Source organism: Pelodiscus sinensis, chromosome 3, assembly GCF_049634645.1.
Source record: "Pelodiscus sinensis isolate JC-2024 chromosome 3, ASM4963464v1, whole genome shotgun sequence".
In the NCBI taxonomy this organism is placed as follows: domain Eukaryota; kingdom Metazoa; phylum Chordata; order Testudines; family Trionychidae; genus Pelodiscus; species Pelodiscus sinensis.
Window position 1 is genome coordinate 133,882,086 of NC_134713.1, and position 26,481 is coordinate 133,908,566.

A 26,481-nucleotide genomic window follows, 5' to 3' on the forward strand; every position below is an offset into this window, starting at 1 on the left:
CAAAGGCCTGTTGCAGGACCTCAGCCTGTTGGGGGACAGTGATGATCTCATAGAGAGACTCTGACATCAGCCAGGCAGAACTGAGGCATAAGGCAGGGACAAGCTCAGACTGTCTACACTGTGGTTGTTTTGCAGACGAGGATATGCAAATGGCACGTTCATTTGCATATCTTCCGATTCTTTTTGCGGAAGAGGTTTTGCGGCTAAAAAGCCCCATGTAGACGGGGCCATTTGTTGGAAGAAACCCTTTTTTGCAAGATCCTGTAAACTTGGAATAAGGGTTCTTGCGAAAAAGAGCTTTTTTTCCAACAAATGGCCCTATTTGCATTGGGCTTTTTAGCAGCAAAACCTCTTCTGCAAAAAGAATTGGAAGAAGATATGCAAATGAACGTGCCATTTGCATATCCTCTTCTGCAAAAAAACTGGTGTAGACATAGCCTCATAGACTCTTATGGCTTTGCAGCAGCAAGACTCCTTCTCAACAGGGGCAGATGAAGATTTTGCGGGGCCCAGGGCAGCACAATTTTGCAGGGCCCCCCCTTTGACACGGCACATGCGCGGTGGCGCCACAGCGCATGCGCAGGGCTTCTTGAAGCGCGGGGGCTCACCCTGCCCTATATCCGCCCCTGCTTCTCAAGATCTCTCCTTGAGGACTGAGAATTAGGATTAATGTACGTGGCATGGTTTGGATCCTGTTCTGTCTGATCCATTGGATACCAGCTGAATTCTAGGCATAGAAATCACTTGGTTGAGATTATTTGATTGCCTACCAAGGACTATGTCAATCAGAATCACTGTGAGGATTGGGGGTTTGTCCTTTCAGGTCCCTCACCCCTCCACCCCAACTTCTCTTCTTCTTGCTTCTTTTGCCCTTTTCCCTTCTTCCCTTTCTCCATCAAGGAGGGATGTGTATGTCAAGGGGTTTGCTGTCACTGTGGGAGGCCCTCCCAAAAAGGTAGGACTAGAATTGTTCTGAAACTGATCCCCACTGGTAGTGACATGGGCCATCCTTCAGGAAGACTGCTGAGATCCCTTCACCTCCCAGTTCTCAGAATCTTGATGCTGATTGGCCAAGAATGGGGTTATTGGCAGGGAGGAGGAGTTTTCCCAATTTCCCAAATATGACCCATGGCTGTGCCTTCCTTTGCAGGCTCTGTACAGGGCCTTGTCTGACTTCAGGCAGGCCATGCTGGGGAACCTGTGGCAGAATCCTCAGACACAGACAGGCTCCAATACATCTTGGAGGTGAGCGTGGTCAGGAGCGGAAGGGGGCAGTTTTACCTTAGCACTGGGGGGAACTGGAAAAAAAAAGACAGGAAATTAATTTCCTAGTGAGCCATCCTTGGTAAAGGCAGAGCTATGTTGGTCATTTCCTCCTTCAGGGATAGGGGAAGGAGATGAAACTTCAAGTCAGCCCCCCATCCTGCCCAATCTCTCTCTCTCCACCCCCCATGAGATCCAGGACATGATGCTCCTTCCTAGAGAACCAGGTGGGCCTAAAGGGAATCAGCTCTTTTCTCCTACTGGAACTGAGATGCATGGGAGGGGAAGAGGGATGGAATTGTCCTCATGTTCACTCCCTTCATCTGTCCCAGGAGTTTCAAGTCAGTGAAGGGCCAGGGGGCTGTCTCCATCCTGATGAGCTATTCATGAATCAAAAGTTCAGAAAGGATGGGACCAATCCAGATACTGAATGCTGTCCCAGTCTGGAGAAACAAAGACAAATTGTGACAATCCCCTTCTCAAATCCCATGATCAATGAATCCCAGATATGCCTCTTTGAGCACAATGTCTCAATCCCAGGGATGGAAGTGGACTCATTTGCACAACATGTGCACTGGTCTATTGAGCTTGGAGCCAAAGCACTTGGGCAGGGGTTGCTAATCATCTCAGGGCTTGGTGCTTGGGCTGGTTGCTTGCTGAGCAACTGAAGGACTCCCACTTGCACCTTGGCAGGTGCTTTGGCTCCAAGCATTAGCTTGGAAAAAGATTTATGCCCATCGCTGTGCTGCCACTCCCCCAGCGCCTCCTTCCCTGACCGGCCACTGCTGTCACCCTGTTCCCCGGTCCCCCACTCCACTGTCCCTCTCCCCCCCCCCACTCATTGCCTACCCTGCCTCCATAATTTCCCATTCCTCTGCCCTTCTCACCGCCTCCCCTCTCCCGACTGCCCCCGACACCCATAATCCGTCCTGTTCCCCCACCCTCCCCATTGTCCTGCTAGTCCCCATTTTGTAGGTGCACAATTGTTTTAAATTCCTAAGTGTAGCCCACTGCTTGTGTCTTATTGACTTTCATCCTGCAGATGTCAGATTGCAGCTTGTCTCTGTCATCTGGATGCTGATTTAGTGCCTGCCACTGCCAAGGGCTAGAGTTTCTTTTACATCGCGACGAGCACAAATGCCTCCCTGCCTCTGTGCGGCCTGTTCGTGAGACCCCACCCTAGCCTTGCCCCCCTTGGATTGCAGTTATTGCTCTGCCCCTGGGGGCAGCCCCTCTTGGCAAACAGTTTTCTGAGCGACGGGGGGGCTCAGTTTGCGCGTGATTTTGTTTCCCCGTCGCGTTGCGCTGCGAAAGCCGCGAGGCAGGGGTCACCCTTTCTGCCACCATGTATTGCTCTCTCAGACTTATTTGCAAAGCAGGGCACGGCTGGCAAGGAAGCCCCGCCCCGTCTCCGCCGCTGAGTAGCTGCTGCGCACCAAGTCCATTGCTATTCCGCACCCCTCTGGCCGGCGCGGCGCGGCGCGGGCGGGCGCGCGCACGCGGACAGCGTTCTGGACGGGAGGGGCGGGGCTGTGGCAAGCCGACGCGGGTCACGTGACTCCGGCGGCTAGCTCGGGGCTGGCGTTGGGGTCCGGCCGCTAGTCGCGGGGCAGCTCGCGGCGGGTTCGGCGGCTCGCGCGCCCTGTGTCTCCATGGCGACCCGCGGCGGGGCGGCGGCCGGCAGGCCCTACGAGCTGGTGGTGTTCGGGGCCTCGGGCTTCACCGGCCTATTCGTGACGGAGGAGGTGGCGCGGGTGGCGGCCGGAGACGAGCTGCGGGGCGGGCTGCGCTGGGCCGTGGCCGGCAGGAGCCAGGACAAGTTGCAGGGGGCGCTGGACAGGGCGGCTGAGAGGCTGGGTAAGGGCGGGGCGGGGACTAAACAAACGGGGAACCGCGGCGCCTCGCTTCTCCCCGGGGCGGGGGCGGGGGTGTCTCCCGTAGCCCTCCCCCTCCCTGGCAGCAGGCCCCTCCCCCTCCCTGGCAGCAGGCCCCTCCCCCTCCCTGGCAGCAGGGCCCCCCCGGGCCTGCCCGGCCCCTCCCCCTCCCGGTAGCAGCGGTGCCCCCCAACCGTGCTCAGCTCCTGCCCATAGCCCTGCCTGGCGCCACGCCCCCCCAGCCCTGTCCAGCGCCTCCCCCTTGCCCTGCTTAGCTGCTGCCCCGTGGGGACAACAATGTCCCTCCATGGCAGTGCCTGACACCGGGGGGGGGGAGGGGGAGTAGCAGCCCTCCCCCCACCTACCGGGATGGCAGGGCTACTTGGCTCCTCATACCCCCTTCCCCATGCAGTGCTCCGTGTGCTTCTCCCTCCCTGCTTGGGGCCATAAGAGCTCTTTTTCCTGTTTTAAACTCCTTTAACTCCTAAGGCCCTGGCAGGAAGGGGAGCTGGGCAGGAATGTGGTGGGCGCCCTCCTTCAGGCTCCTGTGGGTGAAGTGCGGATCAGCCAGCCTGGACCGGACAGGCTGCTGAGCAATCCGTGAGATTTAGATAGCCCTGGGTGGGGTGCGGTGGGCCTTGTCATCGGTGATTATTATTAATAATAGTCATAGTCTGCTGGACCAATTATTCAGGCTGAAATCATTTGCAACTGTTCTGAAGTTGATGCTTTTTACATCTGACATCACTGGGTTTAATCTTCCTGTTCCCTATAGAATGGAGAGGGAAGCCATAGTTCGTTAATGTGCTGGAAAATCATCCCTTTCCTTGCTATACTTGTTTTTATTCATACCATAAATAAGACGTTAAGAACTGCAGCTAAAAGAAAGGCACAAGTAAATTTGATGGGGGTCGTAACCTGCTAGTACCAGGCTCCTCTTATAACACTTATTTTTTCAATTCTCAGGAAAGCTAGAGTTAAAGTCAGGAGTTGGCATAATACTCTGTGATGTCAATGATCCATCCTCCCTTGCTGATATGGCTAAACAGGCAGCTGTTGTTCTCAACTGTGTAGGCCCAGTAAGTATCAGTGTTCTAAGTATCAGAAGCAAAATAGACAAACAAGCAATTCACTTGCTGTTACAGACAAAAGACGTTGGTTTCCATAGTATACTACAAATATGCAATAGCTGAGTATGCTATCTTTTGAGGTCAAAACACAAGAGCTCTGAAACTCTAAAAATTAAATATAGTTTCTGGAACAAATAAATATTGAGATGGTGCTGCTGCTTGTGACAGTAAATTTGGAATGGCTGCTTGCCCTATGCAGACCTAAAATTCTTGAATTCATTCTTTGAGTTATCTAAAAAACAAATACTTCAAAATAGTTTTGGGTATTACATCTAGTCAGATTCCTCAGCCAGATTTTGTAGAATTATATTTCACCTGAAATGCTGTCAAATCACACCTGAAATGCTGTCAAAACAGAAAACCATCTGGGCAGTTAATACTGTGTAAAAATGTTTACCTACTGAAGTTAAGTCTGACTCTTAGTTGTTGGTATCCCTTTACATTTTCTATTGCAGAATTCCCTCTGCCAACTCATCCACAGTAGATCAAAGGGCAAGAGTTGGGAGATAGGTGCTGTAAATGTGTAGAGTGGGGATTAGAGCATATGACAAATCTCAAATTGTTTCAATTATGTTTTTGCATTAATACTAATATAGATTAAATAGCCTTTACTTATATGATTTTCTAAACAAAGATTATGCAAGTATGGTACAATACTTCATGTACAATAAACTTTTAACATTTCTCAGAGGGGTAGCCATGTTAGTCTGTATCTGCAAAAACAACGAGGAGTCCTGTGGCACCTTAGAGTCTAAGGTCTTAAGTTTTATTTGGACGTAAGCTTTCACGGGGAAAAAACATTTTGTCAGTTGCATGGAGACATGAAAGCTTATGCCAAAATAAATCTGTTAGTCTTTAAAATGCCACAGGATTCCTTGTTTTTTCTGCTAATGTTTGTAGGATATGTTAACAAAATGTGCAATTGTGATAATTTACTCCTTTTAGCAAAACGGTTGCTATAAATATTTTAAATTGCCAAGTAAGATAATCAGATTCCTTTTCTGTTTATAGTACAGGTTTTTTGGAGAACCCGTGGTGAAAGCTTGTGTTGAGAATGGCACAAGTTGCATTGACATCAGTGGAGAACCTCAGGTATGTGGCATCAGCAAATGAAGAAATTACTGTTTGAAAACATCAAATTAATATCTATCTATCTATCTATCTATCTATCTATCTATCTATCTATCTATCTATCTATCTATCTATCTATCTATAAAAGTGTTTCCTGTGGGACGGCAGAGTGACGTCATCATGTCACTCTGCGTCCCACAGGCTCCGCCCTTCCATGGCCTCCCTGCCTCAGATACTGTTTGGGGGCTGGAAAAGCTGCCTGGCAGCTGGGACTGGGCAGTTTCTGCCTCCAGAAAGGCTGCATAAGAATGGCCATACTTGGTTAGACCGAAGGTCCCTCTATTCCAGTATCCTGTCTTCCGACAGTGGCCAATGCCAGATGCCCCAGAGGGAGGGGTCACAACAGGTAATCCTTAAGTGATCTCTCCCCTGTCACCCACCTCCAGAGAAACAGGGGCTAGGAACACTATTCATATCCATTCTGGCTAATAGCCATTGATGGATGTAACCTCCATGAATCTATCTAGCTCTTTTTTGAACCCTGTTAAAGTCCTAGCCTTCTCCACATCCTCTGGCGAGGAGTTCCACAGGTTAACTGTGCACTGAGTGAAGAAAAACTTCCTTTTGTTTCTTTTAAACCTGATGCCTATTAATTTCATTTGTCGACCCCTAGTTCTTATATCTTGGGAATAAGTAAATAACTTTTCCTTATTCACTTTTTCCACACCAGTCATGATTTTATAGACCTCTATCATATCGGCCCCCCCCCCCCCCCCCCCCCCCGTCTCCTCTTTTCTAAGATGAAAAGTCCAAGTCTTTTTAATCTCTCTTCATATGGGACCCATTCCAAACCCCTAATAATTTTTGTTGCCCTTTTCTGAACCTTTTCCAATGCCAATATATCTTTTATTGAAGTGAGGCAACCATATCTGTACTCTGTATTCAAGATGTGAGCGTACTATGGTTTTATATAGATGCAATAAGATATTTTCTGTCTTATTTGTGATCCTTTTTTAATGATTCCTAACATTCTACAGTAAAACTCCTAAGGTCCGGCATCTGATGGTCCGGCACCATCAGGAACCCGGAAGTGCTCCGGGCAGCCGGACCATTGGAGCTGCTCTGCCCCCAGCTGTCCCCGATTCAGCCGCTGCTGAAACTGACCAGTGGCTGACTCGGCGCTGTGGGACCTACCCGGCAGCACTCCAGCTTCTCTGCCCCAGGTGTCCCCAAGTCAGCCGCTGTTGAAACTGACCAACGGCTGACTCCAGGAAGCCCAGGGCAGAGCAGCTCTGCCTCGGGCTTCCTGGAGTCAGCCGCTGATCAGTATCAACAGCGGCTGACTTGGGGACACCTGGGGTAGAGCAGCTGGAGTGCTGCTGGGTTGGTCCAGTAGCACCGCTTCTCGGCGCTGTGGGACCAACCCGGCAGCCCCCCCCAGCTGCTCTGCCCCAGGCGTCCTGATTCAGCCGCTGCTGAAACTGACCAGCAGTGGCTGAATGAGGGACACCTGGGGCAGATCCGGACTATCGGAAGGGGGGGCTATGAGGGGTCTGAGGTGGCATCCTCCCCACCCCACCCCACCCCAGATCCCTCATAGCCCCCCCTTCCGATAGTCCGGCATACCAGATAATCCGGCACTCCCTGGGTCCTAAAGGTGCCGGATTATCGGAAGTTTACTGTATTTGCTTTTTTGACTGATGCTGCACACTGAGTGGGTGTTTTCAGAGAACTATCCACAATGACTCCAAGATCTCTCTTGAGTAGTTGTAGCTAAATTAGTCCCTTTGCTGCCCTCTCTCTCCAGGCAGCTGCCCAAATCCTGCTGTCACAGCACCCTGAGCAGTCCCCACACAGAAATTCTTGCATATGGACCTGATACCATTTCTTTCATGGGTTAGGTTGCCTGTTCATGGGAGAGGGCAGGGTGTGTGTAGGGGGGAGGGAGGAAGGAGGATAGGGTGTATGTGGGGATAGGTGGTGCTGTAAGGGGAGTTGGTGGGAGTGAACGGGTTATAGAAAGGGAAGCAGGGAGATGGATAATGTGTGGGTGTGGAGGGGAAGGATGGGGGTATAAGAAAATGGAGGAAGGAGGTGGGAGTAGGGATAGGCCATGTGGTGTGGGAGGGGTTAGGGAGGATGGTGGGTGTAGAAATGGAAGTGGGAGTAGGGATGGAGGGGAGTTAGGAAGGATAGAGGTGGTGGTGAATGGAAATGGGGGAATGGGGATGTAGGAATGGAGGATGAAGGTAGGGCTAGGGATGGAAGGGAGGAGGTGTTTTGTGGGCCATGGACTATTTTATTGGTGGGTGGGGCAGGAGCGGGAAGGGTGCAGGCAGGAGGACTGGCTAGTGGTTGAAGGGCATGAATAGATGGGATGGCCTGAAAGCGTGTGGATGGGATGGGCTGTGAGTGTTTGGAAAGAAGGGCCTGTCCAGGGGTGTGAGTGGAGAAGGGTGCGAATGACTTGGGGCCTTGGAGAACATAGCTGGGCTCAGTGCAAGATTAACAGGCTCTCTGGCTGCAAAAGCAGCCAGCGAGCATGGTGGTTGGTGAGTGTAGCAAGCAGAGGGCACAACCCCCTGGTCTTACTAAAGACAGTTTTATTGAATATAATTGGGTCACATCTTTAGTTCTCTCTGATATTCCTGAACAGGAAAATATTTTTCAGTCTCTAACCTGTGATGTTAAATATGTTCTTAGTAGCCCTTTCTTTACTCTTTGTCCAGAGTTACTAGATACAGTGTGAGACTGAAAATCAGGAACTTCTGAGTTCTAAATCCCAACCTTGACTGTGATGTTATCTGGGAGGTTTGAGATTGACTTTTGCATTATTTTCCAAACCATAAAATAGGAACACTAAATATTGGTTTTCTGATTTCATAGGAGTGTTGTAACATAAAATAAGAACGGCCATTCTGAGTCAGACCACAGGTCCATCTAGCCCAGTATCCTGTCTTCCAACAGTAGGCAATGCTAGGTGCACCCAGAGGGAATGAACAGACCAGGTAATCATCAAGCGATCCCACCTCTGTCATCCATTCCCAGCCTCTGACAGAGGCTAGGGACACCATTCCTATCCATCCTGGCTAATAGCCATTGATGGACCTATCCTCCATGAATTTATCTAGCTCTTTTTTGAACCCTGTTAAAGTCCTGACCTTCACAACATCACAAGGAATTCCACAGATTGTCCGTGTGTTGCATGAAGAAGTACTCCCTTTTGTTTGTTTTAAGCCTGCTGCCTATTAATTTAATTTGGTGAACCTTAGTTCTTACATTACGGGAACAAGTAAATAACTTTTCCTTATTCACTTTCTCCACACTAGTCATGATTTTATAGGCCTCTGTCATATCCCCCCCATAGTTTCCTCTTTCCTAAGCTGAAATGTCAGTCTTTTTAATCTCTCTTCATATGACAGCCGTTCCAAACCCCTAGTAATTTTTGTTGCCCTTTTCTGAACTTTTTCCAATGCTAAGGATTAGTTAATTCTTACAAAATGCTTTGAATACATATAGCACTGTAAATGTGCTGATTGGGTACAATTTTCAAAAGGGCTCAAATGACTTAGGAGCCTAAATTCTACTTTCAGAAATTATTTTAGGCACTTAAAGAGTATCAGTCTTTTGGGCAATCTTAAAATATTTTACTAATTTTGAACGTTATGTCTGCTGGTAGGCTCCCTAGATATAGATTGTAACTTTTGTATAGGGTGGATTAGTGGTCTATGCCAGCAGTTCCCAACGGCCGGGCCCTGGCACACTGCCAGGCCGCATCCCCAGCTTCTAATGAGCTCCGCCTGCTGGGCTTCTCCATAAGGTGCATGCCTGCAGGCGCACAAAAAATTCTCTACCCTCCCACTTCCCCACGCAGCAGCAGGGTGAGTGGTGCGGCGGGCACCTGGGTGTGCTCCAGCTGGAGCCGGTGCTGCGGTGAGGCTGTCCTTATTGGGGCAGCCTCATTGTGGCCCTGGTTTCATTTCTGGCTGCTGTTACACGGCTTGGCTGGCAGGGCCATGTGGAGGGTGGCTGCTCTGGTGGCCAGGGCCTGCACCGTGTGGAAGGCAGCTGCAGCCAAGAAGCTCCTGGGCTGCTCTCAGGCCAGGAACCAGCCACCCCACGAGCCTGTTCTCCTGCCCACGCTGGTGCTGCTGGGTGGCTTCCTCCCTCCTTGGGAGGAGCCTCCCCCTGGTCTCCAGCTGCTCCCAGCCAGCATGCGCACACAGGTATTTGCTTCTGCTGCCCGGCCACACTGAGTTCTGGGTGCTAAATCCTTCGTGGGGGCTTCTCATGCATAGGAAGCAAGGGAAATCAAGGTTCAAGAAATACAAAAATGAAGTCACTTCCTTGATTTTGACATGCACTATATACATTTATTTTTATTATCCCAATATCTGCATTTTGTATATTTGAAGAGCTTCTTATTACATTGGCCTTACAATTCAAGAATTCACAATCTTTATTTCTCTGATAAAATCCATATGGCTACCCCAGCCCTGTCAGCCTGGGATCCACAAAGCTGTCACTCATTTATGCATGCATGCATGCATGCCACAGTTTCATTATTTTCCCTGACTGGATGCTGCTGACATGAGGATTAACAGCCCACTGCCCCATCCTGTGCCATCATTAATGTTTTTTCACAAGAAAGCACTGTGCATATTTTTGGTTATGTTTTGCAATTCTTGAATACTACTTTGAGGGGATGGGAATAATAAAAAATACATTACAATGATATGTATTGTGTGTGCACAGATGCAATGTAAAATAAGACGTGACTGCTTAAAATTAATTACCATAATGAACAGGGCTCGACAAATAGTGTAATCTACTCGCCCGTGGCGAGTAGATTACACCCTGGAAGAGCTGGCACGGAGCGATCTGTGCATGCGCAGAGCGCAGAACCGTGCGGCTGGTAAGCGGGGCTTGCTGCGGCTCAGCGAGCCCTGATAATGAATATGCAAATGGTTCAGTGCCAGTCCATAAAAAGTTTTGGAATGAGTTTGCCGGTCCACAGTATAAAAAAAGATTGGGAGCACTGGTCTATGCTATACATATGAAATATTTAATCTCACTGGAAGTTGGGGTTCAAAATTGGCCCCCCCTCCCCCCCAAAGTTGACTCATGTAATTGTTTTTAAAGAGACTATTCAAATGGAATGCCTTTCTGGCGTGTGCGTGCATTAAATATTCCGTGTACATTCTTATTGATATGCTCTGACCTTGATCAAAATGATCCCTCCTTTCCCATTTGGGCAATGTAATATATGCCTAAAAGAAGCCAGATTCTGCATTTCAGTGACTCACTAATATGTGAATAATCTTCCAAAACTTATCAATGATAAAGCTGCTATACAAATGTGAAATATGGATGTGCTTTCACACAGGTTAGATAAATAGTAAAAGGTCATTCTTTGCTATCTTGTTCTGATCCCTTAATTTACTAGTCCCTTTAATTTACAATTTGTACTGTGTTGTCTTACTGGAGTATTAATAATTTTTTAAAAAATGAGATTTTTAGGCCTCAATACAACAGAATGCTTAGGCATGTGCAGTCCCTTTTACTTCCATATGACTACTCTTACGCTTATAGTTAAATGCATGATTAAATATTTTTCTGGACTGAAATCTTAATTCCTACTCACCCTTACATCTTTCTAAAAGTGCTGCATTAACTATTAAGAAAGTTAAGGTGCAAAAGGTAAGATGCAAGAAGTGCTTATTGTTGTTAAAGAGAACCTATCAACTCGCTTGTGACTCAGATAAAAGTAATAAATAAATATCCAGAATCTTATTTTATTTGGTAAAACATGGGTGGGAAACCTTTTTTTTGGTCAGGGGCCACTGACTCTCAGAAAAATCAGTCAGGAGTAACACACAAGTGAGAGCAGCGAGGAGTCCTGTGGCACCTTATAGACTAACTGCCCACGAAAGCTTATGCTCCTACACTTCGGTTAGTCTGTAAGGTGCCACAGGACTCCTCGCCGCTTTTGCAGATTCAGACTAACATGGCTACCCCTCTGATACTTGACACAAGTGAGAAGTCATTCTCTCCCCCTCCCCCCTGAACCCAAACCCCACAATTCTCACTGACATGGCTCCCGAGTGAGAATGGGGGAGGGGAACCCTCAAGTCTGGAAATTACAAGAAAGGAAAAAAGAGGACACTCCCCTCAAGCTCCAGCCCCATGGGGGCGGGGAGAACATCAAGGATCAGAGCTTATTCCTAGGGCTGGATTAAACTCTTATGGGGCCCCAGGGCTAGTGGATTTTGTGGGGCCCCCTGGGCTTTGGGGGTGGGTCCAAAACCAAGAGATTCAGTATGTGGGAGGGGACTGCTGGGGAGGGATGCAGGGTCTGGGCGGGAGGTAGAGTGCAGCTACGGAGTAGGGGTGTGGGGTCTGGGCAGGAGGAGGTTGTGGGAGGGGGTAGGGGATTGGGGCACCTATCTGGCACAGCTCTTGGGGGAAGGAGGCCTCAGGTAACTCCGCATGGCTCTCCATGCTGCAGAGGGAGCACTTCCTCCCCCTGCCAGAGCCTGAGAGTCATCAGTGCAAGCCACAAGCTGCATCTTGGTTTGTGAGGTTTGGGGTTCCCCCCTGCAGTAGGGAGTTCACGCTTCTGCCACAGCACCACCTGCATTGCTGGGGTGCTGGTGCCAGTGCCAGCTCACGTCGCTGGTGTGGAGAAGCCCTGAGCCTCGCAGACCAGATCCAGGCAAGCCACGGGCTGTAGGTTCCTCGCCCCTGTGTAAAACAATGATGATTTTTTTCTACTCATTGTTGCTTCACAAGTCACATTGTAATCTATTCAGAAAATATAGTAAAAACGTATTCTATTGTCTGTTAGAGGGCTTGGTACTTACAAGTGCCCTCAACTTCCACTGACTTTAAAAAGGAGTTGTGCGTGTGTGGCACTAGGAATGTGAACAACGAGTCGACTATCCGATAAGCAAATGCAATGGAAGGGGTGCTTGCGTGCAGCCCAGGACCAGACACTGGGTTCCACACAGTGCTGCAGCTTTGAAATGCGGCATGCAGCCTGGGACCAGCTGGGAGTCCTCAGCTAGACCGGGCTGCATGTGGCGTTTCAAAATGGCAGCACCGCGTGGAGCTTGGGGTCAGCTGCGGCCTCCCCTGCTGACCTCGGACTACATGCAGTGCTGCTGCTTTGAAACGCCGTGGGGACCATGAGGCCAGTGGAGGAATGCTTGAGTCCCCTGCTAGCCCAGTGCTCTCTGCAGCCCTTTTGCCTTTAAAGTGTAGCAACAGCCCAGGATTAACTCTTTTGGGTGCCCCAGGCCTAGTGGATTTTGTGGAACCCCCTGGGTTAGGAGCTGTTGCTACACTTCAGAGGCGGAGACGCTCTTATTGACTAATCGAATAGTTGATGCAAATTGCATTGACTGTTCGATTAAACAATCAAAATTTTACATTCCTATGTGGTAGCACCTGACAAAAGCAAATCCTAGATTCCCAAATCTACTCTGCAACATTTCAGTAGAAAAAATTACAATTAATTATTCTTTTTTATGGTTAAAATTAGAATTATTCAATTTAGCATCTTTCTTTGAAGCTCAGATTAAACCACAGTTAAGGATTATTCTGCATAAAATGTTTATTTTTATATTTTTCAGTTTCTGGAAGGAATGTATCTGAAATATAATGATAAAGCTGCAGAAAAGGGAATATATATAATTGGAAGCAGTGGCTTTGACTCTATTCCAGCAGATATGGGAGTCTTATACACCAGAGACAATTTGAAAGGTGACTTATCTAAGTGTAACCTTTGCCTTGATGACTATGTTGGGCTGAGACTTCACAATCCTTGATCCTTATTTGTTTGTCCTATGTTTACTGGTAAGGCTCAGGTTTTGTTACGGATATTTTTAGTAATAATCACGGACATATGCTGAATAACTGACCTGTCTGTGACTTTTTATTAAAAATATCTCTTTCAAAATGTGGAGGGGGCAGATCCAGCACCCACAGTGGGTGGGAATTCTGGAGTCTCCTTGTCTCTCTTCCCTGCTCTTCCCCTCCCCCCCTTGCAGCTGGGAGTTCCAAGGGTCCTCCAGCAGTGGCTGAGATCTGCGGGGCTACCTACTGACATCTCCAGCCTTGGGGCAGAAAAATGTCACGGGTTTCTGAAATTCCGGGATTCTGTAAAATAATCATAGTGCGGATACAAGTTTCCTCAGCATCTGCATTTTCAGATAACTGCTTTATATCCACTGCTCGCTTTTGCAGATATACAGGATTCTAAATACAAAATTTGTATTTACATCTGTAACCGCAAAAATTAGCTGCTGATATCTACATCCATAACTGCGGATTCAGATATCTGTGAATATGCAGGGCTCTAAGAATTGTAGCCTTATTTATTGCCTATGAGAGCGAGTGAGCGGTAGATGCTACAGATATAACATACGCTGTCTTTCTGTCAGTGGCCTATTATTATTATTTTGTCTTTAAGAAGGACAAATGTGCAGAAGCGAGACTGAACTGATTAAACTCATTTCAGTTGTAACTTGATTATGGGTTCTGTCCAGCAGAATTGTATTTAGTAGACTGAATACCTTTCATTATGACCTTCCATTAGTATCAATACTGATATCCATATAAGTGACCCTGTGCTAATCATCTTGAAAATATATGTACGTATATCTACTGTCATAAATCATAATTATTAAAGGGTTTTCTTAATGTCTTAGTATACTAGTATTAACTTGAATAAAAATGAATCAGTATTTAGCAGTTTGATTAGGGAGAAAAATGAGTGCACAACTGTGTGCGGGGGTTTGCTTGATATTCTTCCCTTTTCTCTTTCTGGTATTATTTAATGGTTTTATGACCTATTTGGGCAATACCAATGACCTTGGATATGGGTGAAGCATGTTTCTGATAGAGTACTTTATTGCCAATACAGCTCGCAAGAACACTTAATATTAGCAAGAGTCACTCGGGTGCCTGTGCTGTCTATACATTTTTAAAAGGTGGTGTCTTGACTTTAAGGTATTGTAGAAAGTAAACTGAGAACTTGTTTTGCCATTCATTACAGCAATTTGAACGTACTTTCAAAATATAAAATATGTACAAAAAGTTAAATGCAATGGAACAAGCTGATTATAGTATGCCACTCAAAAGAGCTATCAAATTTTGTGACTTCATCTCTAAGTTTTAATTGCCCACATAATGTTTAATGTCAAAGCAAAGGGGAAAAATGGCTTGGGCCTTGATGTTGTCTTTTCTCTTTTTTTTCTTTAATTACTAAGCTACCCTTTTATAATATAAAGCAAGGATAGCAGCTAGTGAGTGTGGATAATAACAAACACTCGCATAAAAGAGCTTTGCTTGTGGTACTCAGTGGAGTAAAATAGCATTGGCTCCTAATCTTTATTTTCCTGGGAGATCAAATACTTCCATGCTGGAGTCTTATCTTCCTCTAATGCTGTTAATCCTCTGACAGTTTGTCCAGATGTGTCCCTCAGTGGGTAAACTACTGTCCGATTTACTGATCTATGACAGCATATGTTAAGAACTGCTTTTTTTAACACTTTTTTTCCAAATAAAAGGGACCCTAACTGCAGTTGAAAGTTTCCTGACGGTCAAATCTGGACCTGAGGTTAGTTTGTATATTGTCTTCTAAAAATAACCTACTTATTAGCCATAAGAATACATAATTTGAAAATTATAAAACTTCTGACACACCAGCTAATCAAATTAATATTATTTTTTAACCAATAAGTAAAAAGTCATACCCTTTGTATCAGCTTTGCAAAACTGCCATGAAGCTGTATCAGACCATGGAAAAAGCTGGTTGCCAGCCTTTTATGGTATCAATGAAAAATATTTTATTACTCTTGATGTAACTGACAACCAGTCTTGATTAAAAACATGTAAGGGTCATAGCGAGAGTCATTTGTGAAGAGCAGAGAAAACGTGCAAAATTCATTATAATATAGCTATCTGAGCTGCTTCTTTGGCTATTTGTTTAAATACATATTTTAATGCAGCCTTAGTGCATGAAGACATAGTATGAAAAATGTTAAAAGTAGTAAAAAGGAAAGAGTTTTCCCACTCTGGATTAAACATTGTCAGGATTTTAGATACTGGAGTAGTTACTATTTCATGGTGTTTCATTAGGGTTACAGTATCCATGATGGAACATGGAAGTCAGCTGTTCATGGCCTTGCGGATCAAGACAATTTGAGGAAGCTTCGAAAGCAGATAGGATACAAACCTCTTCCAGTCATTGGTGCAAAACTAAAAAGAAGGTAAGAGGAACCTATAAGATCAGAAGCTTTTTTGTTTTGTATTAATCTCTTTCCCATAGAGTTATGTGATGTGGTGAAATTGAGTACTATTAAATAAATATTACTTATTTAATATTATATTAAATTATATTTTAATATAATTAACACATTTCTAAAAGAAGGAATGTTTCCTGTCTGTAAGATACAATGAGGGAAAAATGTGTCAGAATTGACTGATATTTTGTAAAATAACCTGTATTGAAAACTATATAGCGAAATTAGGAAAACCTTATGATCATAGATTCACTAACTTAATCATATTTCAAAAGCTTTTACTGCTAATGGAAGGAGAAAATGTTGTGCAGGCAATAAGTCAAATTCATCCCCGGATAATGCCATTGAACTTGGCTTGTGGTAGGGATAAATTTGTCTCAGGTTTTGGATTATTTATTATTTAAACCTAAAGGAAACGATAGTATGCTTACGGGAAAATGCTTAGGGGAAAAGCTCTATTTTCGTACAAGCTGTAATTGTGGGTATCAGTGTTATAACTGGCTAAGTTTTTAAAATAATAACTATACAGGTGGCATTACTCTAAGTGAAGGAAAGTATTAATGTTTTTGTTTTTGTTTTTTTGGCCTTTAGAGGTCTAGTGTTTTATAGTAAGGAATTCAAAGAGTACTCCATTCCATTCATGGGATCAGATGTTTCTGTTGTAAAACGAACTCAGCGATATTTGCACACAAATTTGCAAGAAATACCTGTAAGTTTGCTTTTATGTTTTATAAAATCAGTGTTCTGTTGTGAAGCATTTGGAATATTTTAGTTTGCCTATTTAAAGCATGGGAGTGAACTGAAAAGTGCACTTAACCCCTGTTGAGATAAAGGACTTGTTCTGTTAATTACCCTTGGGCTACGTCTGCACTGCCCCCTCTTGCGCAGGAGCCATTCTGATGCTTATTTTCAGGAAGAACAGCTCCTGCGCAAAAGGATTTTTTTGAGCAAGAAGGAGCAGTGTAGATAGCTCCTTTTTATACAAAAGCCCCTTCTGCAAAAAATGGCAGCTCAGTAGGTATGCAAATGAGGCATATCATTTGCATATCATCTTGCACAAGAATGTACAGTGTAGACGTAGCTTTGGAGATTACTAGACTCTGGGTAGTTTGAGTTCTCTAATTGGAAAATATCATACAGCAGTGAAACCTGGTGGGACACAGATTGGCTTGATTTTGGCCATTAGTATGATTGCTCCTAGAAATCCTTCCTCTTGTGGCATTCTTACAGATCACCTTAGCATATGGATATCCTGTGACACTGAAATGTCTGGAAAGTGGTTGTGATAATATTGGGTGTCTGATGACTGCATAGATTTTGTGGTTTGGTGCATTGGTTACGGTGACAGCCAAAGCATTTTTTGTCCACTATCGCATGCACAAAGAAATTATTAGTGGAATTTTTCTTAGTAGGAAGCTTGTTTAAATCTAGCTTACCTTCTCCGGTATTATATATAGAATATTGTCTGGCTGCAAACAATTTTCTTTCAAGCTGGTATAGCAAATCAACTGTTTTCAGATTAGATTGACCATGGATTTAGGATTGTTAAAAAAGGGACAAACACATTGTCTTTTCCCTTACTGAGCATCAGTAAAAGTAGTTAATAGGCTGGGGGCTCTTATGAGCATCATTATTTTAACACTAGCCAATAGCCCATCATAAGACGGGATTTACGGGTCTCCCCTCCACATCCTATTCCCTTTCTATCTCATACATCTCTCCTGAGCCTCTGGTCTCTCATTCCGTCTCTCTCTCTCCTCCTCCTAATGCCTCCCCCTCTCTCTCAGCTCTCCTCCACTACCTGCCTCTCTCTCCGTCTCTCTCTTTCTCTTCTCCCCCTCCTGCCTCTCACTCTCTTTCTCCTTTTGCTTTCTCTTTCTCTTCTTCTCCTCGTGCATGGAGAGTGCAGAGCCCAAAGAGCTGCTTGCGCCACTTGCTCCTGAGCGGCGGCCTGGCTGAGCGGCACAGAAGCCAGCTGAGTGACGTTTACGGCCGGGGGCAGGGCCTGGAGCCGCTGTCATGCCACACGTCACTGCGCCGCCCCCTTTCGCCTCCCGTCGTGGTGCTCGGCTGACTTCTGTGTCGCTCAGCTGGGCCACCGCAGGGGAGCAAGCGGAGCAAGCGGCCTTTTGGGCTCCCTCACGGCAGCTCGGCTGAGCGGTGCAGAAATCAGCCAAACGCCATGGTGGGAGGCAAAGGGGGGCAGGGCGGTGACGTACATGACCAGGCCCTGCCCCACCACCCTTCCCCTCCCGCCGTGGCATTCGGCTTACTTCTGCGCTGCTCAGCCAGGCCGTTGTGGGGGGAGCAAGTGGCGCAAGCGGCCGTTCGGGCCCCGCACTCTCCATGCACCACGGTGCCCAAATGACCGCTTGGGCTGCTTGCTGCCCCGCGGTGGCCCGGCTAAGCAGCGCAGAAGTCAGCCGAGCGCCATGGCGGGAGGCGAAGGACGTGACTCAGGCAACAGCGCTGCCCAGAGGGAACAGCCAGCATTTCAGCATTACAGTGTGTCAGACATTGGGCTACTATATATGTGATTACACTCACAGCATTAAGCATTCTTAAAAATAGCTTCTTTCCTTCTGATTGTTGCCTCTGTGCATTAAGGAAAACTGTTATTCACGTCTTTGTAGCATAGCAACTAGATTTTGACCAAAGGGAAATGCCTCTTTTGTTCTGCACTTGGTGTTCTTATTGATGTCAGCAGGATTTGGTTTGGGTGAGCAGATTAAGGGCAGAAGGTGAGAAAATGCATCATGTTTACAGTGAGTGGGTGCTGAGCTTTTACAGGTTTTCCCGGTGGGCGATGGTTATCAGCAGTCATTTACAACAGTTACAGTTTTGCTTGTGTTGAGGTGAAAAAAAGCAAATGGGAAATGCAGTTTTAAAGGAGGAAGAAAAAGTAATGCATGTCTGTCTTAACACCTGTTTTGCAGTAGTTTTGTTTGCCATATCCCTGCTCTACAGCTGGCAACACAAAATTACAGTTATTTGCCTTTGATTTTTTTTTCTACCCACTGTAGATATTACAAATGCATCATTAGTCAGAGATGGCTGAAACAGAGTCAGGAATTTCCATTGACTACTCCACGTGCTTCCTTTGAAATGTACAAGAGCCCCTGGGAGCTCTTGTACATTTCAAAGAAGAAATGCGGAACTCTGCCTATAGCCCAGGGCCAGCGGGAACTCCCTGCTGCCTCCAGGCTGCACGCGGGCGTGCCTGCTTTGAAATGTACAAGAGTCCCCAGCGGGGGCTTTTGTGTTTTTCAAAGTGGAAGTGCTCTCATGGAGCTTGGAGTCAGCAGGGGACTAGGAGCTGGGCTCCATGCTGCTCTGTGGATTTGAAATGCTGCGTGGAGCTGGGGTCAGCTGGGGAGTCTCAAGCTAACCCCAGGCTCCACAGTGCCACTTTGACACACAGAGGTGGAGTTCAGATGGCAGTGTGGCACAGCTGAGCTGCTGGGGATCAGCCTTGCATCCACTGCCCCTTTTGAATTACCTTCTTTACCCCCCCCCCCCCCCGCCCTTTGCTGCCTCTGATAGAGGCAGCAAGGGGGTGCGGAAATCGACTAGTTGACTGACTGACCGATAAGCGGTAAGCTTTTGTTTATTGGATATAATACTTAATATCATTAGAACTGTGTGTGTGTGTGGGGGGGGAATCAGGAGTGGTACAATGTTACAAGTACAGTGTTTCTAGTGTAGATAGCTTGTACGATAGAATGGGTCCATCTTGCTGTACTAAACCATGTCCTCTGAGAATCAGCAGTTAGGTCACTGGAAACATTTTTCTGTTGACCTAGCAGTGTCTATTCCAAGGCTTAGAGAGGCTTCATTATGTTGCATAAGGTGTGAAATTTTTCACATGCTTGGGTGATGTACTTAAGTGACCTAACTTTGTAGTGTAGACCAATTCTAAACGTTTGTTAGAAGGCTCTTTAGAATCTTTCTGTTGTTGAATATCTTTTGACATCAGCACAGTGGAATAGTTTTTTGTCTTATTTGTCTCACTTCATATCTATGTAAATTTACAACTGAAAAATTATTAATCATTTTGTATTTCTTTATTAGGTGCAGTACACAGCTTATGCAACAGTGGGTGGTCTTGCATCTGTTATTAAGCTGATGTTTGCTGGCCTTTTATTTTTTCTTCTTGTGAAGTTCAGCTTTGGAAGAAATCTCTTGACAAAAGTAAGTATTGTTTTTCATTTTTTTTAACATTTCAGAAATGCTGGCCAGGTCTTTCTAATTGAATTTTGTGTTTTCTTCTGCAGTACCCAGAATTTTTCTCTAGTGGATATTTTTCAAAGAAAGGACCAACACAAAAACAAGTAATTTAATTTTTTCATCTCCGTTATACATTATTTTGAGGTTTGTTTTGATTATGCAAATTGTGGAGCAGTAGGCTGGAGCAGTGGTTCCCAGCTGCTGGCCTGCAGTGGCTGGTGGAGCTCAAGTTGGCTGTTGGTGGTGGCTCAGCTCTGGCAGATGTGGTGGCTGATTTTTGCCTGCTGCTGGGGTTGAGGTGGAGCAGGAGCCATCTCCTCTCTCTCCCCTTTCCTCTCCCCCTCCCCTCCCAGGTAAGGTGGCAGCCCAGCTGAGGCTCTGTGTTTCCCCCCTCCTTGCCTCTACCCATGGGGCGTGAGATGTGCTTGGGCATGAAGGGAGCACAGCAGTGCTTGAGCTGAGGCAACAGCAGGGGAAGCAGAGCAGGAGGCATCTTTCTCCCTTTACCCATGGGGGCGAGACACATACTGAGAGAGGGTGTGAAGAAGGGAGTGTGTATGCTGCTGACAGCCTCATTCCCTAGAGGGGGGGGCAGCTTGGCTCTGGGGAGTGTGGGGGTGGGATCAAAGAGTGCTCTCTAATGCCTAACAAGGGGCTGGGTTGGGGCTACGTGGACAGATGAAAAATTTATTTGCATATTGATTTGCAAGATATTACTGGTCTGCCAAAAGTTTGTGAATAGGTTTGCAGTATAAACGTTGGGAACCACTGGTCCATAGTCTGCCAGTTAGGGGGTGCATTTACACTGCAATAAAAAAAAACCTGTGACTGAGAATGTGCCAAAAAGTGGAGTCTAGACATTTGGGCTAGAGTCTGGGCTCTTAAATCCTGCAAGGGGAAAGGTTTTAGCCCCTTAGACCAAGGCCTGCAAGCCCAAGTGAGTTTGATCTGGGATGAGAGACTAGGAAAAGCTTTTAGTATAATTTATGCTGTTACACAAAGGTGAAGTATGCTTTCTAAATGCAGTGTGTGCACTTCTTGCTTTGCAGATAGATGGATCATCCTTTACAATGACATTTTTTGGTGAGGGATACGCCAAAGGTGAAGATCCACAACAGGGGAAACCAAATGTAAAAATCTGCACCCAAGTGAAAGGACAAGGTAAAGAAGTCAGAATACTTGAATTTTTAAGATGACCATAATAAAGGTCAACTGTTTTATCATGTACACTTCTTCAGCTGATCAATAGTTTTAGCATTGTAAAGAGTATCTGAAGATAGTTGAAAGCCAGCATATAGTTGCCAGCTGTTCTAAAGAGGCAGTAATGCTAGAAGAAAAATCAGCTTGAGGGTGTAAGCAAAAAGTTAAACTGGGGATATGAAACTACAATTTAAAAAACTCTCCTACTGCCTAATTTATGGACTTTCATTTCATGTAGCAGCCTGGCACTTCATGAATTGTTATTCAGGGTTGATCAGAGCCATTGCTGCTACCTCATGATTTTTTGGGGAAGAGTGTATTAATGGGCACAAAGAGTTAAAGGTGTTGTGTCTAATGTTACACAAGATTGAAGGGTTGGTTTAGAAGCAGTGGTCTCCAACTTTAACCATGAGTTCACCTTTTCAATTTAAAAGCAATGTAAGATCTACCTCAAACCCAAATACCCTTGCCCCACTTCTTTCTTATGCCCCTTCTTTGAGGTCTCACCCTGCTCACTCCATCCCCCTGGGTAAGAAGGTTGGGGTGCAGGCTCTGGTCTTGGGCCAAGGAGTTTGGAGTATTTTCTTCACTACAGTAAATTTTGATTTCCAATCTGCCCTTCTTTTGTTCACCAGGCATGATCTTAAACCCCATCCTTTTTGTTTCTTTTCTGAACATGTTCTTTACAGCTTATGGTGACATTTTATGAACTTTTACTCACATTGCAGCTAAGTTTCTAGTACTGTCCTTGTATACATTTGCTAAGGAGAAGATCCTTATTTAGTTCCTAGATGGACTAAAAGCAATGTGAGTAGATATTACTTCCATGATACTTTTTTAGATAGTTACAAATTAGCCTTATGCCTTCCCTGAACAGTCACTAGTGTGTTGTGATTGGCTTCATCAGCTCTCTGTGTCAACTGTGGTTGAGTGACTCTGGCACTCTCTTAGATAGAGACATGTGTGGATACCAGTACTTCAGACCTCCCAAATGCTGATGAAATAGGACCCAACTTTCCCAACATTTGTAGTCTGTAAACTAAGGTTTTTTTCTTCCCAAAAGGTCATTTAGTACCATCTCTCTGCTAAACAACAGTTTTTCTCTTTAGCTGGAGAGAATTTTTAAAAGGAAGAGGAACAAGGAAAGTTGTTTAAAATGAAATCTTTAATTCCCTTCATCTCTAATAAAAATATATTTAATTATGCATTTCCCCTGGTATTAAACAGGCTGAAGGCTCTTGCTATCAAATCCTGATGAACAGTGTTAATGTTGAACAGGGATTCGGTTATGTTAACACCATCAGCACTATGTGCCATCTCCAGTCTTCAACAATCTGTTAGACATGACTCCATTATCACATGTTTTGCAGATGCAGGTTATATGGCTACAGCAGTAGCAATGGTTCAGGCAGGTGTGGCACTTCTAAAGGATGCAAGTGCTCTTCCTAAACAGTGAGTATTTATTTCTCAACATACTATACAGTGTGTGCATTTAAAATGGATTTTGGAAAATATCCAGGAAGCATACAGTATGCTCCCTGTGAGTAAAATTTTCCATTTTTTTTTTTTTTAAATATTGAGAATGGGCTTAATGCTTTTACAAAATCAACCAGCTTACTAAATTTTGGGAACAGTCAAAGCCAAACATTCTGTAACACTCTGTGCATAATGATTTGTAATAACTAATGCTTACAATTAATTTTTTTAAATCACTAATTGTAGAAATATTAGCCTCTAATTAAAAGAATCTTAATTTCCCACCATATAGCTCAATTACTTTGCATTAGTCTTCTCCTCCTCCCTCCCATCCTGCAGCTGGTTCTCTGCCTGGAATACAGGAATTGTTTAAAAAAAAAAAAGCCAGTGCATCCAGTGCAGAAAAGAAGCATAATTTTGGCTTATTTGGGTTATGGAGATTTTAAATGTTAGCTACATAAATACTTCAGTAATTATAGAAATAACTTATACATAAACAAGTGGTTTGCTTTTGAAATGTGTGCTGGTAGAGTTGTGTGTGATCCCTGAATGCATTAGGATATAGCAGAGAGGGGGTTCTGGGACTATACTAAGCAGATGGAATCACTGAAGAGCTACTCTTGGATCCAGGATCCCCCCTCTGCTATAGAGACAGTCTGCAAAATCCCATTAACTTTTTGCAGGCTCAAAATCCTGTGAATCAACTAATTTACAAGCATTGACAATACTACTGTTAGGACAAGTGATTTTATCTACTGTAGGCAGAGGATATTTAACAATTCAGTCCTGAAATTATTTGCTTTTGACCTACTTTAATAGTCTTATAATTCACTTAACAGAGGCGGTGTATATACTCCCGGAGCTGCTTTCTCTAAAACAAAATTGATTGATCGTCTGAACAAACACGGAATTGAGTTCTCTGTTATTAGCAAGCCAGAAGCTTGAAGTTTCAAAATAATTCTAAGGAAAAATATAATTGCATGAACTAACATCATTGGAAACAGATGCTTAAGATACCAAGAGCTTTGAGTGTAAAATCTAATAAAAATATTTACAAATCAAATGTACTGTTGCTTACAATAATGTCAAAAGGATTGAAGTATTTCATCTAGTCATTAGTGAACCACGTAATGCAAAAGATTAACAACACTTCTAACCTCTGACATGTTAAAGGAAATTGCTGCTTCACTACTTAAAGCCAAAATTATAATCATGGTCTGAAAGAGGTTAACAAGATGTGTGTGTTAGATATGATCATTTTTTGAATTGTAATAGGTCATAGAATGCCAGAATGATAGATTAGGGACAGTAGTTAGAGAGCTTTTCAGATTGATAACTAGAACCTGCTATTTTATGAAGTAACTCCATTTACCACTGAAGGGTCTGGATAATAAGTGCCTTAGCTAATCAAGCCATTACTTATTACTATTAGGGGAAGGGACCACGTATTAGTGCTGTGATCATTTTTGTATGATATGGTACCTAATAAAACAAGACTAAACTTCAGTTGCTTAGTAATTTGCTGTTATGGGCTTTACAGCAGGAAAATCAAGTTATTGCTAGGAGTTCCATTGAAAAACAAGAATACATTTAGAGCAGTTAAGGTAAAGACATTTGTTGGAGGTCAAACAAGGTTAACAAATGAACATACATGTTATGTGAGCGCAGAAGCTATCTTCTAGAGAGGTAGCTCCAAGCTGTAAGTCTTATTCATGTGATTCCAGAGATGGGGAGGGAAACATGCTTGTAATTTGAATTGCAAAGATTTAGTATGAAACATGCAAGCAGCTTTGATCTGACTGTGTATGGTACATTAGGGATGTAAATGACTAGTTGACTATCCAATAAGCAGAAGCTTAACAGATAGTCAATTAGTGATGTAACTAGTGACTTCCTGCCTATCAGGGAGAGGCAGCAAACAGAGGGGAGGTAGAGGCACAGTGGGAAATGGTGCAAGCAGGGACTGAAGCAGTTTCTGCTCTTGCCAATTCCCCTTTTGAAATGTACAAAATGGGACTGCGCTGCCTGTGGGGCTTCAACTTTTGAACCATCTCTGTTACAGTTCAATGGTGGAGGTGCCCTTACAGACTTTTCCATTGACTAGTGGATTAATTAATCCATCTAAATTTAACATCCCTATGCTACAGTTCCCTCAAAACTACATGGGTTTGGCAGGGAGAGGTAGGTGCCTGTCCTTATCAGCCCCAACCCAGAGCTGCTCTGGACATGCCCCAGCAAAGAGGAGAGGCATTCCTGCCCCAATAGAGGCACAGACCAACCTGGAGCTGCCATGGCCTTAGAGAGGCACTTGGCCCAGAGCAAGCACAGGAGGCATTTCTCTCTCCCGCCCCCTCAGGGCAGCCTACACTACAAATCCCTCATCCCAGGCCACACCCCAACTCTCCAGCTCCAACCCTGAGCCCTCCCCACCCACCATCCAAATGAGGATGGAATGTTATATGCAGCAATATGGGCATCATGTAATGCACATTACTGCCATCGTAGTGCATATAAATCATTATGGACATAAATTCAAGCGAATTGTGCCTACACCATTTAAAGTTACCAGATATATTCTAAAATTGAGGTCTCTGCATTAGCTGGATCATTAACAAGAAAACTGTGCTGCTCCGTCTTCCACAAAGACCACATTATGCTTGAAAGTACTGATTTAAACTAAGATTGTTTATGCTTTAGGGCTTGTGAAGGTTGTGATTTGGCTCTCCCACCTGCCATTGGCACATTGCAAAAGTTAACTGTCATGTAACAGTCACTTTTGCTTAAAAATTGCTTATGCTATGCTTTCTCTCTTCTTTTTAACTATAAGCGCAACATCATTTTTCAGCCTAGATATGCTAGATTCAAGCTGCTCTCCAAAATCCTTCAACATATGTGATTGTCTCTCTGTAAAAAGACGTAGCATCTGTGGGTTATCTTCCTCCTGCAAAAGACCAATAAAATTAATGAGTATATTATTGGACTCGGTGTGCATGCTATTTTATATGCCTTTTCCTTATGGACCTTAGAGTGGCATGGTTAGTATGGTGGTGATTAAAGCAGTAACTAAACCATAGCAGGTGAAATTCAAATTAAATTGAAAACTATATGTGGATTCATAGTAGCAGTGGGTTGCCTGTTGAACAAAAAACATACGTTACATAACTGAGTTAGACAAAGGAGAGTAGAACAGGTCCTCAAGCTAGAATCAGTGGCAGTGATAGGTGTTGGGAAGATAAGCAATGCTTTCCACCATCTCCCAAATAAGAATCAGTTTACACAATCAATAGCAGCAATGTAGAGCAAGTACATATCTACTAGGTCTTTATGGCTAGAATGGGCTTTGACAAATACATTTAATATTATAGGCCATGCCAAATTGTTTCTAAGAAAGACAAAAAAACCACTCATTTGATCAAATAGGTACAGACTGGTGCATATATTTTCTTTTGGTACTTAGTCATACTGACACTAATGATCCAACAGATTCTCTGCACTGGATTTTTAAAACAAATGGCTTGTATTACAGACTGCCAGGAGACCTAAAGTTTGGTGAGTTTTTTTGGCAAGGATCTCATGACAGTCTTCCCATTGTAATACATTTAATCTTTTCTGCTTGTGGAATAAAAATGACTTTTTTTTACAATGACTGTTCTTACAAAGCTAAGATGAAGAAATGATCATTTGCTTTTATTTTAATGCCAACCCCACTACCAAAGGCTCCTGAATAAGGACATAAGAATAGGTTTCCCCTGTGAATGTAAAAAGTTAACAGAGGAGTAAAAGGGGACTGACTTGTTTTGGAGCTTTTCATGTAGAAATATTTTTCTTTCACAATCAGAATACTCAGGGGATGTAATGTGGCTTTAGAGAAACAAGACAGGAATACCACAACATAGATTGTTCTGACCTAGGGAGTGGCACTAGAAAATGGTG

General features: G+C 44.5%; 2 protein-coding genes and 1 long non-coding RNA gene across 3 annotated transcripts in view; 2 read left to right on the top strand and 1 right to left on the bottom strand.

Moving 5' to 3' along the window:
- The first annotated feature begins 373 nt into the window (after nucleotides 1-373).
- On the top strand, nucleotides 374-2,417 carry LOC142827987 (uncharacterized). The gene is made up of 3 exons (XR_012902844.1): nucleotides 374-671; nucleotides 1,151-1,245; nucleotides 2,306-2,417. It is a non-coding gene; the product is annotated as an uncharacterized LOC142827987 (long non-coding RNA).
- Nucleotides 2,418-2,784: 367 nt separating this feature from the next.
- On the top strand, nucleotides 2,785-25,528 carry SCCPDH (saccharopine dehydrogenase (putative)). The gene is made up of 12 exons (XM_075924912.1): nucleotides 2,785-3,120; nucleotides 4,104-4,216; nucleotides 5,279-5,359; nucleotides 12,973-13,102; nucleotides 14,911-14,960; nucleotides 15,482-15,612; nucleotides 16,237-16,354; nucleotides 19,717-19,836; nucleotides 19,920-19,976; nucleotides 20,922-21,033; nucleotides 22,443-22,524; nucleotides 23,388-25,528. The coding sequence occupies exons 1-12, from the start codon at nucleotides 2,916-2,918 to the stop codon at nucleotides 23,491-23,493; spliced, it is 1,305 nt and encodes a 434-aa protein (XP_075781027.1). The 5' UTR covers nucleotides 2,785-2,915; the 3' UTR covers nucleotides 23,494-25,528.
- Nucleotides 25,340-26,481, bottom strand: part of LOC102457071 (kinesin-like protein KIF28) — a 29,462-nt gene continuing 28,320 nt past the window's right edge. Inside the window, exon 14 of the mRNA XM_075923189.1 lies at nucleotides 25,340-25,489. Coding sequence (XP_075779304.1) covers nucleotides 25,340-25,489 — 150 coding nt within the window. The remainder of the gene's footprint in view (nucleotides 25,490-26,481) is intronic.